At 30.0% G+C, this 16,232-nt stretch overlaps 1 protein-coding gene across 8 annotated transcripts in view; it reads left to right on the forward strand.

The window, feature by feature from the left end:
* LOC143244443 (transmembrane channel-like protein 7) overlaps positions 1–15,906 on the forward strand; it is a 44,221-nt gene extending 28,315 nt beyond the window's left edge. For 6 of the 8 annotated variants that reach the window (XM_076489099.1, XM_076489095.1, XM_076489096.1 and 3 more), the window contains 9 exons: positions 423–584; positions 1,822–1,982; positions 3,030–3,159; positions 4,211–4,308; positions 5,954–6,055; positions 7,679–7,754; positions 9,625–9,755; positions 13,078–13,233; positions 13,695–15,906. In XM_076489099.1, the coding sequence (XP_076345214.1) occupies positions 423–584; positions 1,822–1,982; positions 3,030–3,159; positions 4,211–4,308; positions 5,954–6,055; positions 7,679–7,754; positions 9,625–9,755; positions 13,078–13,233; positions 13,695–13,860 (1,182 nt within the window). In that variant the 3' untranslated portion in view covers positions 13,861–15,906. The remainder of the gene's footprint in view (positions 1–422; positions 585–1,821; positions 1,983–3,029; positions 3,160–4,210; positions 4,309–5,953; positions 6,056–7,678; positions 7,755–9,624; positions 9,756–13,077; positions 13,234–13,694) is intronic. The other 2 variants (XM_076489100.1, XM_076489101.1) reach the window with 1 other exon arrangement.
* Positions 15,907–16,232: the final 326 nt, after the last annotated feature.

A 16,232-nucleotide genomic window follows, 5' to 3' on the forward strand; every position in this document is an offset into this window, starting at 1 on the left:
GCAGTGTTTTAAGATTATTCTAGGTTCAACAGCAGTGTTTTAATATATTTCTAGATTCAGCAGTAGTGTTTTAATATTTTTTTAGGTTCAGCAGCAGTGTTTTAAGATTATTCTAGGTTCAACAGCAGTGTTTTAATATTTTTTTAGGTTCAGCAGCAGTGTTTTAAGATTATTCTAGGTTCAACAGCAGTGTTTTAATATTTTTTTAGGTTCAGCAGCAGTGTTTTAAGATTATTCTAGGTTCAACAGCAGTGTTTTAATATTTTTCTAGGTTCAACAGAAGTGTTTTAATATATTTCTAGATTCAGCAGTAGTGTTTTAATATTTTTCTAGGCTCAGCAGCAGTGTTTTATGATTTTTTAAGGTTCAGCAGCAGTATTTTAATTTGAAGTATTAAACTCTTGTATTCATATTTCTTGCAGGGACGCCTTGCTGAAGACCACCGAAAGACAGAACTTTCCCTTTGGACATATAAGAAGAAAATGAAGGTGTACACGATTAGAACACTTGTCAGTCTTTCTGTAATGGGGCTTCTCATTGGATGTGGATACCTGCTTTTGCTAGTGTCTGACCTGTCATTAGAGGTGAACAAAATCTTTCGAACATTAAAGTTAGCAAAAAGTGATATATGTGAGAGAGTTCATTGCAATAAATATGTTTCATCTTTCAACTGTTTTATACATATGACTCTACAGTAGCATCTGATGTGTTGTGTGAGTTGAACTGTGTGAACACTTTAAAAAATAACTCAAATGTCTTGAACTCTTTGTACTGATGTAGCAAGATGAGCTTTTAGGACTAAAATACTGTTTGGTTCCCTTTGTTATTTTTAACATGTGATCATAGCTAAATTATTTTAATTTTCCTTACCTAGCAGCTTAGATGATTGTGTTGCTTTTGTTTAGCCAATTAGTTGACATAAGCAAGTTTGTCAGCACCAGTTTTAAGTTTCATTGTGATGTTTATACAGAAATGTCAGCTGAAGTAAATTGGTTTTTTTCTCTTTTTACAGTCTGCTGTTTTAGTGATTTCCTTCTCCATTTCTAATAGTTCAAATAAGTCATTTGTTTTCTGTCTATGCAGTCTCTTGTTTTATTCAGTTGTTTCTTTGGTTCTGTCAGTTTAGTGTACTGTTTTTTACTGAATTGTATCCATAGTTCCTCACACAAAAGTGGGTAATTTCTTTTGAACCTCTGTTGCAGTAAGTTATTTTTCCAGTATGTTTTGATTATATTCAAACAAAATAATTTGTTTCCATTTACCAATGTTTTGTCTGTTTTAGTGATTTATTTCTCCAATACAAGGTTGTTCTTTAAGTTGTGGTGAATTAGTTCTGTAGTATGCATATCCAGTAAGTTTAAATGAGATATTTTAACTGTTTGTGAGTTAAGTTAACAAATTATTACAGTAAATTTATAGTAATAAATAAGGGTTGACTTTTATCTTCCTGAAAGAGTTTTGTGTGTTTACTGCTCCAAATATGGTTTCATTTATTCTATGCTCTTCATGTATCACAAAAAAGACTTCAATTTGCCCCTAAAGAAAATAGTCCACCTTTTGAAAGCACTCTGGTTGTAGGGTTTTTATTCATGAACCCATGTGTTTTCCTGACATTATCAATTAAAATAAGATATCTGTTATATAATGTAATTGGGTTTTGTTTTTGTGGTTGAAATATTTTTTTCATTTTAAGTGACTAGTATTGAAAGGAAACTTTTTTTCTTTAAAATCTGGTAATAAATAAATAAATAGAGAATTAATTAAAACAAAAGATCCCTTTAACTCAGAAATGCTTTTTCTTATTGTTTCTTGATATATCAGAAATCAGGAGAGTCCAATGAAGGTTTTGTAGCAGTGGTCATCCAGTTATTGCCCTCACTGACCATCACTGGGTTCAGCTTGATTGTTCCAGGTTTGCTTGTAAAAATGGCAGCCTTTGAAGAGTACTCAAAAGCCTTTGAGATTAAGATAACTCTTATCAGGTATTCCTTTATCTGCTAATGTCAAGTTTATGTTATTCTAAAGAAAAACAGCAAGTCATTTAAAAAATATCTGAATAAAGAGATGTTTATGAAATTAATAAAATATGTCAAAGTTTGTTTGTAACTGTAAGAATTTGTCTGTAGCAACTCAAACATGTATTCCACAAAGTACAGAATTATGTCAATTTTATTTATGCTTATCCAATAAAGATTGTCAAAGTTGGTCTAAAATGCTTCCTAAATTAACAAACTTGGAAAGGATTGAATCACAAATTTCTTATATTGTCATAGTTTAAAGTGTAGAACTTTTATATCTAAGATTATTGTTGTTCAAGGTTCACAGTTTTCCACATTTGTTTCTATTCACTGCCACATCTTCCTTACTTCACATTTTAGGTATATAATATGTACAACATTTTAATCTCAAACTCAGATTCTTAGCATCAGTGATTTCAACTTTCTTCACCCAAATATTTTAAAATTTTATTGTTTACATCTTCCTTTTGTTTTCAGCACTTAGCCTAAACTTCAGGATTTCATTGTTTACTATCCACAATTTTCCAGTGTTGTATATTCAATATTTAGTAATAACAACTTTCCTCCTTCGTACTTTCAATGTTTCGTATTTGTTTTTTTAATTTTCAACTGTTTGATAACATCAGAATAAACTGTTTTCTTCTTTCAGTGAATTAAATGAATGTTTCGTTTAAGTTTTAATTCTCTCAACATATTTTTGAAAATGCTTTCAAGTTTTAATTTTGTAATTTTTACACAAAACAAGTGTTCCTTAGGTTATCATCAGTTGAAAGATTAAATTACATGATTATCATTTCTTTTTTTTTTTACTTAGATTATGATTAATTAGGAGCTTTAATTATGTGATTTTATTTTTCCAGAACATTGTTCCTTAAGTTATCATTAATTACAAGCTTTATTTATGTTGTTTGTTTGTTTTTTACAGAACTTTTCCTTAAGCTGTAATTACAGTACAGTGTTCCTTAAGTTATCACTAACTTGGAGCTTTAATTATGTGATTTTTTTTCACAGAACAGTGTTCCTTAGGCTGGCATCAATTGGGAGCTTGGTTTATTCATTCTATCATCAGATCAACTGTAGTGATTCTACTGTAGGTTTGTGCAAGCAGGGGATAAACAGACTAGCCTGTAAGAAACCACTGGTATGAACATAAGCTTTACCTCTTACTGTTGTGGAGAAGTCGTTTTCTAATGCATTAAGAAACCTTTGATATCAGTTTTACCTCTGAATGCTATGGAACAGATATGCATATTTTTAATACACCTCTTTACCTTAGGTTTTCAAACTTTAAAATATTTGAATATAAAACTTGATTAATAATCATACATTTGTGTTGAAAAAGTCAGCTTATGACCTTGGTGTAACTTAAGATGGGGACAATACACCCCCTCACTTTGCTTATTACTGTTTATTATCCTCTGTACCCCATCTTTTGGAGTCAAAGATAGTCTGCTGGTTTAGGATCTATATTTTATGTGATGTTTTCAGTTTAAATGCTTATTACAAGGCTTACAAAAGTCAAGAAAATTCTGCAAGGTAATGGAATTTTGTAAGCAATTTTTCCAGTACTAGAAATTTTGGAAAATTAGTGTTTTTTTATCAGCAGGTCCTGAAAAAAAATCCTTGAAAGTATTACTCTCCCATCCTCCATTTTTACTGGTGATAAGTCACACCATTGTGTTTATTTTGTGAAAAACTGGTTCTAGAAAATATGATATATACTAACTTGTCAAAACTGGTCAGTAAACAAGCTTTGAACTATCTGCAGGTGAACAAATTTCAGTTAACTATTGTTGGAACGACGTTGTTAGAATAAAGTAGGAAATATGCTGACTTGTCAAAACTGGTCAGTAAACAAGCTTTGAACTTATGCACCTTTGTTTACAGGTGAAGAAATATGCTAAAGACTTTTGATGGAAATTTAAGATCATAATATTGTTGATAGGGTAAAGGAATGGATAATTCACATGTAATTTAATTCCATCTTCTCCAAAGATGGTTCTAAAGCAATTTTATTAGGATATTTGGTTAGTTTACATTCTATTAAAATTAGCAAATTACTTCCTTGAGAATGTGAGACTTTGGTCCTGGAATTGGTTTTCCATCAGCCTGTGCAGCTGATGTTAATACTTAAGTGATTCACATTTTGATGTTGTGGCACAATATGCATATTACTTGATTTTATTTTTCAGTGTTGGGAAACATACATTGGTCAACAGTTATATAAGCTGGTAATTGTGGATTTTGTTGTGGTTGTTTTCAACACATTTGTCATAGAAGTGGTTCGAAAGTAAGTTTGTTTGTTTTTTCTTAGATTATTTTAATCATTCTCCTTACCTATGTTATAAATTACTTGAACTGACCAAATATTGTGCATATAGTAGAATAGTTTCAAATCTTTTAACAAGAAAATCCTGTAAGCACTTAAAAAAATAGTATTAAAGTAACTACCTAGATTGATTGAATGAGGTAATCAGAATGCTTTAACCTAGCTCCCAGACTGTAGAATATTCAATAACAGTAATTTCTTATAAAAATGATTGCCATTGAAAGGAAGGTTTAAATTTTTATTACCATAACTGATCATAAATGTAAACATAGTCATCTCAAAATTAATCATATAGCACTTGGTAAAAGTTTCTCATAAACTGTAACATGAGATGTACTCTGTTATTTCTTTAACACGACTCTTATTAAAAGTGTCAATTAAAAATGTTTAATGTATCTATATTTATTATTATATTTTTTATTGTAGAAATTGCTGTCCTTTATTAGCATTGTTTTTAGTTTTAGGACTAATATAAATCTTCTAGACTGGTTGAACCTCGTGAAACGTTACTGAATTTAAGGCCGAGACTATCATTAACAGTTGAGGTACCCAACTGATGAAACAAAACAGTGTATTCTAATCTCTCTCTCTCTTTTGAAATTTGTATTAATTATCTACTATCTGAAAACATTCTAGTCAAATTATTCTGTAAGCAAGAGCAGTTGATTAATTTATTAAAACTTATGTAAATCTGGGATAATTTCTCCATATGTTAAATTCTTATTAATACTACATACATTTTCACTTTAATATCTCATATCAGATCCTGTAGTAGTCAGAAGGTCACAGTAATAAAATGGTTTTTTCTTTATCTTACCTCGAAAAACTTGTCAAAATTTATTTCTTTGTAAATGTTCTCTCAACTTTCTAATCATTTACTTAATGCTGAAACAAACTACGTTACTTTTGTTGTTTTTTTCCAGGACCTTTCTGAAAGCTATTTAAGGTATACCATAGTAGAGTTACATGGTAGGACATAGCTCATTTTGAGTATTAAAAATATGATTAATCTTTACGTGAAAAACATTTGTTACTGAAGAAATGTAACCCACTGAACATGAAGAATAAATATTCAAAAAGATGTGTTAAAAACACACTATTAATCCTTTGACTGCAGCTGCTTTAAATGTGGAACTTTTGCTAGCCGTAAACTGTATACTGCTCACTTGCATTCAGCTACCAGAGTTGGAATATACCATATATGGCAAATTGGGGATAATTAGGTGAAGTCTTAGAAGAGGAAGAATTTTTTACAGTTAGTTGTATTTTAACAGACTCTCATGGAAAGTGTAACATTTTATTTATTATAGAAAGTGGCTTCTTAAGATAGGTTACAAGTCAACTTGAAAAATGGAAAGTAGTCAGGTGGTTAATGCAAATATCATATTTTAGGATTTTATTTTTGTGTTTGTGTGCATGCATATACTTTTTTATCTTTATTTTCTTTTTCTTTCACCAATTACTGATAATTTCTTGTTGTTTTTGAGTAACCTGACAGTTTCATTGTGTAGTTTTTGTTTTTTTTTATTTCAAATGTCCAACTATAAAATATATGGTATATGATACAAACATTTAACAAACAAGTCATCTTTGTTTTCTTTCCTAGATTGGTGGTTAACCATTGTGCTTGTGCTAAGAAGATTGGAGTGAAGGAATTTGATATCACTTCTAACGTTTTGGATCTTGTCTATTCCCAAACACTTTGCTGGTACTAAATTAGTTTGTTTATTTGATGTCTCTCTCATCTGTATCTTTATAACTTAACATTTTGGGACAACATAGGACCTATTGGTTCATCATGGCTGTTCCACACTCTAAATTAAATTAACTTTAAAAAAAAAACAGCTTTAAGCCAGCTCTTCATTTACTTATCAAGCTTTTTCTTAAACTCATTAAAAGTTACTGTCTGTACAACATTTGAAGGCCATCCACCCTGTTAGAAAAATAAAACATATATGTGCTTTGTTTCAAGCAATATCTACTGCATATTAAGATATATGTTTATTAAAGATATAGAATCTTAAGTGACTGTTTAGTTTTATTTAATTTTTATAGTCCTTCATATGTGTTAACCAATAAATGAAATAATTATTTTTATTTCCATTTGTACCTCCATAGGCTTAATTTTCTGCATTCCATCCATTCATGTGGAAGTTATTTCTTTTGGTAATTTAGTAATCTATATGTTGATGTACTTTTTCAAATTGGGATAAACTTGATTTTGCACAGTTTGTTATTGATTGGACCAAAGATATTATTCTAAAGCTACTATTACTGGTACTTAGTTTCCATGTTTAACTATATATACTTACAAACAGGGATGAAATTCTCAAAAGATAAAAAGCAGAGGTACTAATTTAGGTAGGTGGAGCTATTTTTGAAAAAGAAAGTAAAAGTCCACATGAAAATATAAAAAAATAACAAAGCAGCTCAAATATGCCCTGGTCCTAGTACCACCTTTAAAAATTATGTTCCACTAATCAGTATACCAGTGAGTACTGGCTGAATTTCACTCCTGCTTACAAAATTTATGAATTAATTGTGAGACCATTTAGCTTGTCAGCATCTCTAGTTTAATAAACAATAAACTTGCTTTTGTTTCTCTCAACAAGATTGTTGATGAAGGTACTTCAGAGTAGAGTTGATATTTCAAAATTCCATTTTTACCGACATACATGTAGCTAAATTAATATGGCCTTTTCTTTATTTACATAAAAAAGAACACTTTTTGCAAATTACAGATTTATAGATAATGTTAAAATGCATTTACAGATTATGTTAAAACAAATTTACAGATGGTATTAAAATGTATATCTGGACAGTGTTAAAAGAGATTTAGAAATGGTGTCAAAACAAGACATTTTTTCAACTGTCTGTTTATAACCATATGAATGGTAAATATTCCAACATAAGATTGATGTCAGTTTTGTTTCAGTAAAGTGTGTCTGTACATAATCTAAAAGTGTATAGATTGTTCTACTTTGATAGCTGCAAATGATAACACTTGTTCAGTCGAGAATACTTGACAAATTTGATTTGTGTTGCTTGGAAAAAAACCTAGGATAAAATATAAATAAATTACAATTGAATAAACGTGCTTAATGAAGTACTTACATAATTCGTACATAAAAAACAAAGATATACTTTCCAAAAGTACACAAGTTATAAGATTTCCACTGTAATAATAACAAAACCTGTCTTAACATAATAAATTATTTGTTTTAGACTTAACCATTCTGTCTGTAGATATTAGTTATTTTTGTTTTTAATGCAAGTATTACTTAACAACAACCTTTAATTTATATATATTTTTTTAATGTAATGAAACTAGGCTTGGCACCTTCTACAGCCCATTACTTCCTGGAATTACTGTACTAAAGTTCATCATTTTGTTTTATATCAAGCAGGTGTGTCCTTTTTTTTAATCTATTTGTAAGATTTCTGACAAGTAACAATTGACTAATTTTGTCCTTCAACATTTTTGTTTTGTTTTATATCAAGCAGGTGTGGCCTTTTTTCTAATCTATTTGTAAGATTTCTGACAAGTAACAGTTGACTAATTTTGTCCTCGAAAATTTTTGTTTTGTTGTCGTTTTGTTTTATATCAAGCAGGTGTGTCCTTCTTTTTTAATCTATTTGTAAGATTTCTGACAAGTAACAGTTGCTAATTTTGTCCTCGAACATTATTGTTTTGTTGTTGTTTTGTTTTATATCAAGCAGGTGTGGCCTTCTTTTTAATCTATTTATAGGACTTCTGACAAGTAACAGTTGACTAATTTTGTCCTTGAATATTTTTGTTTTGTTGTTGTTTTGTTTTATATCAAGCAGGTGTGTCCTTTTTTAATCTGTTTGTAAGATTTCTGACAAGTAACAGTTGACTAATTTTGTCCTCGAACATTTTTGTTTTGCTGTCATTTTGTTTTATATCAGGCAGGTGTGTCCTTTATTTAAATCTATTTATAAGACTTCTGACAAGTAACAGTTGACTAATTTTGTCCTTCAACATTTTTGTTTTGTTGTTGTTTTGTTTTATATCAAGCAGGTGTGTCCTTTTTTCTAATCTATTTGTAAGATTTCTGACAAGTAACAGTTGACTAATTTTGCCCTCAAACATTTTTGTTTTGTTGTCGTTTTGTTTTATATGAAGCAGGTGTGTCCTTCTTTTTAATCTATTTATAAGACTTCTGACAAGTAACAGTTGACTAATTTTGTCCTCGAACATTTTTGTTTTTAACAATGAATGTCAAGGTAATGACAATGTTTCTGAAAAACTAAATTTGCTTCTTTCTAAAGTCAGCTGAGATGAACAGTAAGAAGTGAATTGTTATTGTCCGTGTCAGAATCCTAGATTACTTATTCTGAACACTACAGTGTTTACTCTAACTTTTTTTTTATAGTTACTTCACATAAAAGATATTATATGATATGTAGTAAATTATTATATCATTGTTTTAAAATGTTTACCTAACATATTTTTATTAAGTGTTTTTATTTATTGTTCTTTTATTGAGGCTACTGATTATGGCTTTAGACGTGTGTAAATGTAATTGTCCAAACATATTCTGGTATATCTGGTGGCTTAGTGATATGCTAGTTCTGTGAAGTGTATGTGAAAGAATTACTGTACTGTCAACAGGTTATCTTTAGTGGTCCCCTGGTGAATCAGTGGTAGGTTTATGGACTTACAACACTGTAATCTGGGGTTTGGTTTTCTGAAGTGGGCAGAGTGCAGATGACGAATATACAGCTTTACAATAAACACAGTTTACCTGTAGAGAATGTAGCCTTGCTGTGCCCTCTTGCTGTGACATATGTTCATATTTTTGCTATTCTGTTAGACAGGAACTAACAAGGTGTTTAGAACTGTTTTATTTTGTCACTGAACTTTACATCTGAGTTAATGTCAGCTTTGTTCTATAGCACATGTAACCACTAGTAACGAATGGTTCTTTGTGACCTAAACAAACATTATCATAAAAATAATTATCCACCTCAGTGAACATAGTTGAACAGAGTTCAGTATTGAAAGATAATATGTATGAATCTTGTTTCTTTCTTAAGTTTGCTATCATGATGATCTATGAACCCTCAGTTTAGATAGATAGTATTTATGAATATTATTTCTTGTTTCTATTTCTTGTCATGGTGATCTATGAACTCTCAGTATTGACAGATAATATGTACAAGTGTAATGTTTTGTTTACGTTTGCTGTCATGATGATCTATGAACCCTCAGTATAGATAGATAATATGTATGAACCTTATTTCTTGTTTAAGTTTGCTGTCATGGTGATCTATGAACATTCCCAAACTCCGTACAAAACTTCTCGCTCCAATGCTTTCTTCATGATTGTCTTGATGTTGTCTTTCGTCTTGTGCATCATTCCTCTTGGGTATTCCATTGCTGAGTAAGTAACAGTGCTCTTTACAGTTCTAATAATTTACTATCTGAGTAACAGTGTTCTCTGAAGTTCTGATAATTTACTATCTGAATAAGTAACAATGTTCTCTGAAGTTCTAATAATTTACTCTCTGAGTAAGTAACAGTGTTCTTTGAAGTTCTAATAATTTACTATCTAAATAAGTAACAGTGTCCTCTAAAGTTCTGATAATTTACTATCTGAATAAGTAACGGTGCTTTCTGAAGTTCTGGTAATTTGCTATTTGAGTAAGTAACAGTGCTCTCTGAAGTTCTGATAATTTACTATCTGAATAAGTAAGTTTCCTCTGAAGTTCTGATAATTTACTATCTGAATAAGTAAGTTTCCTCTGAAGTTCTGATAATATACTATCTGAATAACAGTGTTCTCTGAAGTTCTGATTATTTACTATCTGAGTAATTAACAGAGCTCTTAAAAGTTCTGATAATTTACTATCTGAGTAATTGACAGAGCTCTTAAAAGTTCTGATAATTTACTATCTGAGTAAGTCACAGTGCTCTCAGAAATTTTAATAATTTTCTGAGTAACTAACAGTGTTCTCTGAAGTTCTGGTAATTTGCTGTTTGAGTAAGTAACAGTGCTCTCTGAAATTCTGATAATTTACTATCTGAGTAAGTAAGTGTGCTGTCAGAAGCTCTGATAATTTACTCTGAGAAAGTAACAGTGTTCTCTGAAGTTCTGATAATTTATTGAGTAAGTAACAGTGTTCTCTGAAGTTCTGATAATTTACTATCTGAGTAAGTAACAGTACTCTTTGCAGTTCTGATAATTTACTGTCTGAATAAGTAAGTTTCCTTTGAAGTTCTGATAATATATTATCTGAATAACAGTGTTCTCTGAAGTTCTGATTATTTACTATCTGAGTAAGTAACAGTGCTCTCAGAAGTTTTAATTTTCTGAGTAACTAACAGTGTTCTCTGAAATTATAATAATTTATTATCTGAGTAAGTAACAAGGTTCTCTGAAGTGCTGATACTTTACTATCTAAGTAAGTAACAGTGCTCTCTGAAGTTCTAATAATTTACTATCTGTGTAAGTAACACTGTTCTCTGCAGTTTCAATAATTTACTATTGGAGTAAGTAACAGTGTTCTCTGAAATTCTGGTAATTTACTATCTAAATAAGTAAGAGTGCCCTCTAATGTTCTGATAATTTACTATCTGAGTAAGTAATGGTACTTTCTGAAGTTATGGTAATTTGCTATTTGAGTAAGTAACAGTGCTCTTTACAGTTCTAATAATTTACTATCTGAGTAAGTAACAGTGCTCTTTACAGTTCTAATAATTTACTATCTGAATAAGTAAGTTTCCTCTGAAATTCTGATAATTTACTGAGTAACTAACAGTGCTCTCAGAAGTTTTGATAATTTACCCTCCGAGTATATTACAATGTTCCCTGAAGTTCTAATAATTTAATATCTGAGTAAGTAACAGTGCTCTCAGAAGGTCTGATAATTTAGTATCTGAGTAAGTAACAGTGCTCTCTGAAGTTATGGTAATTTACTATCTGAGTAAGTAATGGTGCTTTCTGAAGTTATGGTAATTTGCTATTTGAGTAAGTAACAGTGCTCTGAAATTCTGATAATTTACTATCTGAGTAAGTAACAGTGCTCTTTACAGTTCTAATGATTTACTATCTGAATAAGTAAGTTTCCTCTGAAATTCTGATAATTTACTGAGTAAGTAACAGTGCTCTCAGAAGTTTTGATAATTTACCCTCTGAGTAAATGACAATGTTCCCTGAAGTTCTAATAATTTAATATCTGAGTAAGTAACAGTGCTCTCAGAAATTCTGATAATTTAGTATCTGAGTAAGTAACAGTGCTCTCTGAAGTTATGGTAATTTACTATCTGAGTAAGTAATGGTGCTTTCTGAAGTTATGGTAATTTGCTATTTGAGTAAGTAACAGTGCTCTGAAATTCTTATAATTTACTATCTGAGTAAGTAACAGTGCTCTTTACAGTTCTAATAATTTACTATCTGAATAAGTAAGTTTCCTCTGAAATTCTGATAATTTACTGAGTAAGTAACAGTGCTCTCAGAAGTTTTGATAATTTACCCTCTGAGTAAATTACAATGTTCCCTGAAGTTCTAATAATTTAATATCTGAGTAAGTAACAGTGCTCTCAGAAGTTCTGATAATTTAGTATCTGAGTAAGTAACAGTGCTCTCTGAAGTTATGGTAATTTACTATCTGAGTAAGTAATGGTGCTTTCTGAAGTTATGGTAATTTGCTATTTGAGTAAGTAACAGTGCTCTGAAATTCTTATAATTTACTATCTGAGTAAGTAACAGTGCTCTTTACAGTTCTAATAATTTACTATCTGAATAAGTAAGTTTCCTCTGAAATTCTGATAATTTACTGAGTAAGTAACAGTGCTCTCAGAAGTTTTGATAATTTACCCTCTGAGTAAATTACAATGTTCCCTGAAGTTCTAATAATTTAATATCTGAGTAAGTAACAGTGCTCTCAGAAGTTCTGATAATTTAGTATCTGAGTAAGTAACAGTGCTCTCTGAAGTTGTAATAATTTATTTTCTGGTTAAGATGGGCACTCAAAAATCGAAACCACGAAGAGTTTTATATAATTAATAACTGCAGCTGTCAGTACTTGATGAAACTCCATAATTACAGAATATGGGGAAAAAGAAAAAAAAGAAAACATTTGTACATATTGCATATATATGTTTATTATGACCGTAATTTCACCCATACATTGTCTTCTTTTCCTAAATTTTGTAACTAAATGTTGTAACCTTGAGTTAACCCATCATCAATGAAGAGGTGTAAGAAACCTGGATGTTTATTAAAGTTAGAAATTATTCCTTCTGTCATTCTTTTGACAAAGTAAAACTAAACTTTACAAAAGTTTCCAGGAGAAATTTCTTTATGTAAGTTTTTGGATACTGTTTATGGTAGAAAGAATTATCACAGTAATTATACAGTGTGGAAATATGTACATGTTTGTCATAGACAAGATTAAAGTGAAAAAATTCTTGGTTAAAGACAAGAGCAGCAGACAGGAAGTATTAATAGTATGTTAAGTATATAGCTTAAGATTAGTTGTATTAACTGTATGTTAAGTATATAAGATTAGTTGTATTAATAGCATGTTAAGTATATAAGTTAAGCTTAGTTGTATTAATAGTATGTTAAGTATATAACTTAATAGTTCTGATATTGTTATGTAGATATTTATTCTGATGTTTCATTCATAAACCATAAGTATAAAAGAATATTTAAAGTATTAGTTTATGTGTTATGAGATTGTTACTTGTACCTGTCATAGGGTTTCACCATCCTATAGCTGTGGTCCATTCCGTAGTTACTCTACTATGTGGTCCCCAGTCAAAGACATGGTTCGTTCATGGCCAACGATGTTACAAAACATTATTGACTTCATGACAAGTGCTGGTTTTGCTGTACCTTGTTTTATGATTTTATGGTAAGTTTTCTTTGATAGATATGACCATATACTACTATTCTTATTCTAATATGTTTATTTGTTTTTTGATAATGTTTCTCATGTGATGCCTCCTGCAGTTTTATCTATCATACAGATTTTACTTTTCTGAGAAGCAGTGTTTGTTTTTAGAACATCGTCAGACATGTTTGAATCATCTAAACATAATATATCAGAATCAGTTTTTTTTTTATCAGAATTGTTTGTTTTTGCTCTTGTTACATGAAAGGGAAAGGATATTACTTGCACAAGATAAGATACTCTGTAATGACCAAAGGAAAATTTTTACAGCTGCACGTTTATTTCAGTAACAACCGTGTTTTATAAATTATACTAGAATTAATATGGTGGTCTAGCTCTTGTTCTAATGTATATCTTTAATAAAAACTAAAATCACCATCTGCAAATTTTTTTGTTTTTTTTAATTGCATTTATCTTTTCAGCTTGACCTTATATTACTATTTGGCCCAGTTGTCAGCTTACCAGCATATGGCTGAAGTTTTGAAGGACCAACTTATTGATGCTGGACGAGACAAACAATTTCTACTGCTCAGACTCTCGGATGTTGCCAGTAAACAAGAATCATTAACAACCATAAAACACCCATAATAATGGTTAAATAGTTGTTTTCATATGAAAGACTATTTTACTAGGATTGTTCCATAACATCTAGTGCTTTTGGAAGAATCAAAATTATGTTAAAGTATATATTTGTTAAAGTTAAAGGTCCAGTTTAGTGTCTTTCAAACATTTTGCCTAATGTTACAAGGTATGTTCAAAACAAAAGATCTGATGTGTATGCATACCTCTTAATATTACCTAAACATTTACAATATTGGTTTGTCTTTCATTTCCGTTATTTTGTGTAGTGAGCTTAAAATGTTTGCTGTTAAATTCCAAATATGGTTATTTAATGTCTAATGACACAAGACAGCAGGATGTACTGTCATTTATAAACTTTGTACAATGTTAGGAATGCTCAAAGTAACCAATGTGATGTCATGTACAAATAAAGGAACTGATTTGTTACATACACACTAACAGTATTCTTATTCACAGAATCTTAAAAAATATACTGTGGTCTTCATGCTAATGCTTTCAAAACGACACTTTGAGGTAGGAATATTTACAGAGTTTTATAATTTGCACAACTGATGTATTTTACAGTCACAATAGAAACTGTGATATTCAACCAATCTTTAAATGTTTTAACAAGTTCCTGAAACTTATACAGTGATGAATGTTTTTCTGGTTTTGTGTAAGATAAGAAAACTGCGAATTTAGAAATGGATATATATATATATACAACTACGTTTGTTAATATATATATATATGTTGTCAGGTGAGAAAATTTAAAAATGTGCAAACCTTGTATTTCTCTCTTAAACTTTAAGTTATGGATATATTACCTTTCAGCAGCATTTTTCAATACTTTCCATACCAGTGACTGCCATGTTGCTTCATTAAACTGTCATGGGCCACTAAATTGCAACTACAGGGAAAAACTGTCATTACTTATATGGAAATATTCTATCAGTTTGTTTTGTTTTGTTTTGTTTTTTTCTTGAAATTCCATAGACTAGTAAGGTGGTTATGGTTGAGAAATGCTGGTCCACAGACATACCTGCTTTTAGAAACCCTTAACATAAAATGGTGAAAATTTGATTACTGAAATCTTTGAAAAAAGGGGTTGTAGGAAGGAAATGTGTTTGTTTTATCAGTAAGTATGTTGCATGAATAATCAGATAAGTTATTTCATAATTTATAATATATAGATGTATTGAAGTTGACATAAAAACCTTTACTTTTATTTTCAATTGCAAACGTGACATTCTTAAACTGTGGGTAGTTTTGTTGAAAACCATTAAGATACTAAATTTACTTTGACAATAAAAATAATTCACCTTTGATCTGAGTTAGATATTAATTAATTTTATTTTTTCTTTCTTTCAACATATACCACACATTATGAATGTAACTGAAAACAAAACTCAAACCATATTATATTAGATGCTAACAAATATATGTATATACTAAATTATTATATATCACATATTTTAGTATTTTTACAACACCGTAACGATGGTAGCCGTAATGGTTTTCAAACTAGACCTAGAACCATCACAACTTTTGTATGTGATACTGGGTGATACCTTCTTAAGGAGAAGTTAACATTATTACGACAGACTTCTCAGTAACACGTACGTTTTCAACTTTTACAATTAAAATATAAAACCTTAAAGTTTTTAACGTTGTAGTTCAGGAAAAAGAGAGTGAATAAATACATCTTTCACTGATATTTTTTCTTTGAAGTACATCTTTTGTTTGCATAAAATTCCTGAAGCCATCTCTGCATACCTCGTGTACTGTTACGTAATCCAGTGAAGCAGCAAGATTAGTTATTATTAGTATTGTATCTAACAAAACTAACCCCACAACTGGAAACTAATTGTAAATATAAAGCTGAATTGTACAAGAGCTTTGTTATTATGTGGTATTTATTTTGGTAAGGTTCAGGCATAATCAAAATCAGCAGTTTCTTGAATCAGAACTTGCTTGAAAAATAGTGTTTTGAATTTGGGTATTATGCATTCCGTTGTGTTACTTGTATGTTGACCATCAAATGGATTTTAATAAACTATTATATACATATCTATACGAATTTTGATTTACACACCAAATATTCTGTGCGTAGATCAAATTAATAAATCAATTATATATTTTTACACAATATTTATTTTTTATAAAAGGTATCAAGAAACACCTTAAAAAACATTGCTACCTTAAGAGTGTGATTTCGGTTCTTTGATAATATAATTTTGTTAGTTAAAAAGTATTACGTCTCCATCTACTGCATGAAGATAAAAACTACCTAAAATGTTTCCTAACACTAAAAATGACTCGCGGTTAACCCTTATCAAAAGAATAAAGTGATTATCGTAATAAAAATTATGGAAACTACGAAATGTAGCCTACAAATT

The sequence above is a fragment of the Tachypleus tridentatus genome, chromosome 2 (genome assembly GCF_004210375.1).
Source record: "Tachypleus tridentatus isolate NWPU-2018 chromosome 2, ASM421037v1, whole genome shotgun sequence".
NCBI lineage: Eukaryota > Metazoa > Arthropoda > Merostomata > Xiphosura > Limulidae > Tachypleus > Tachypleus tridentatus.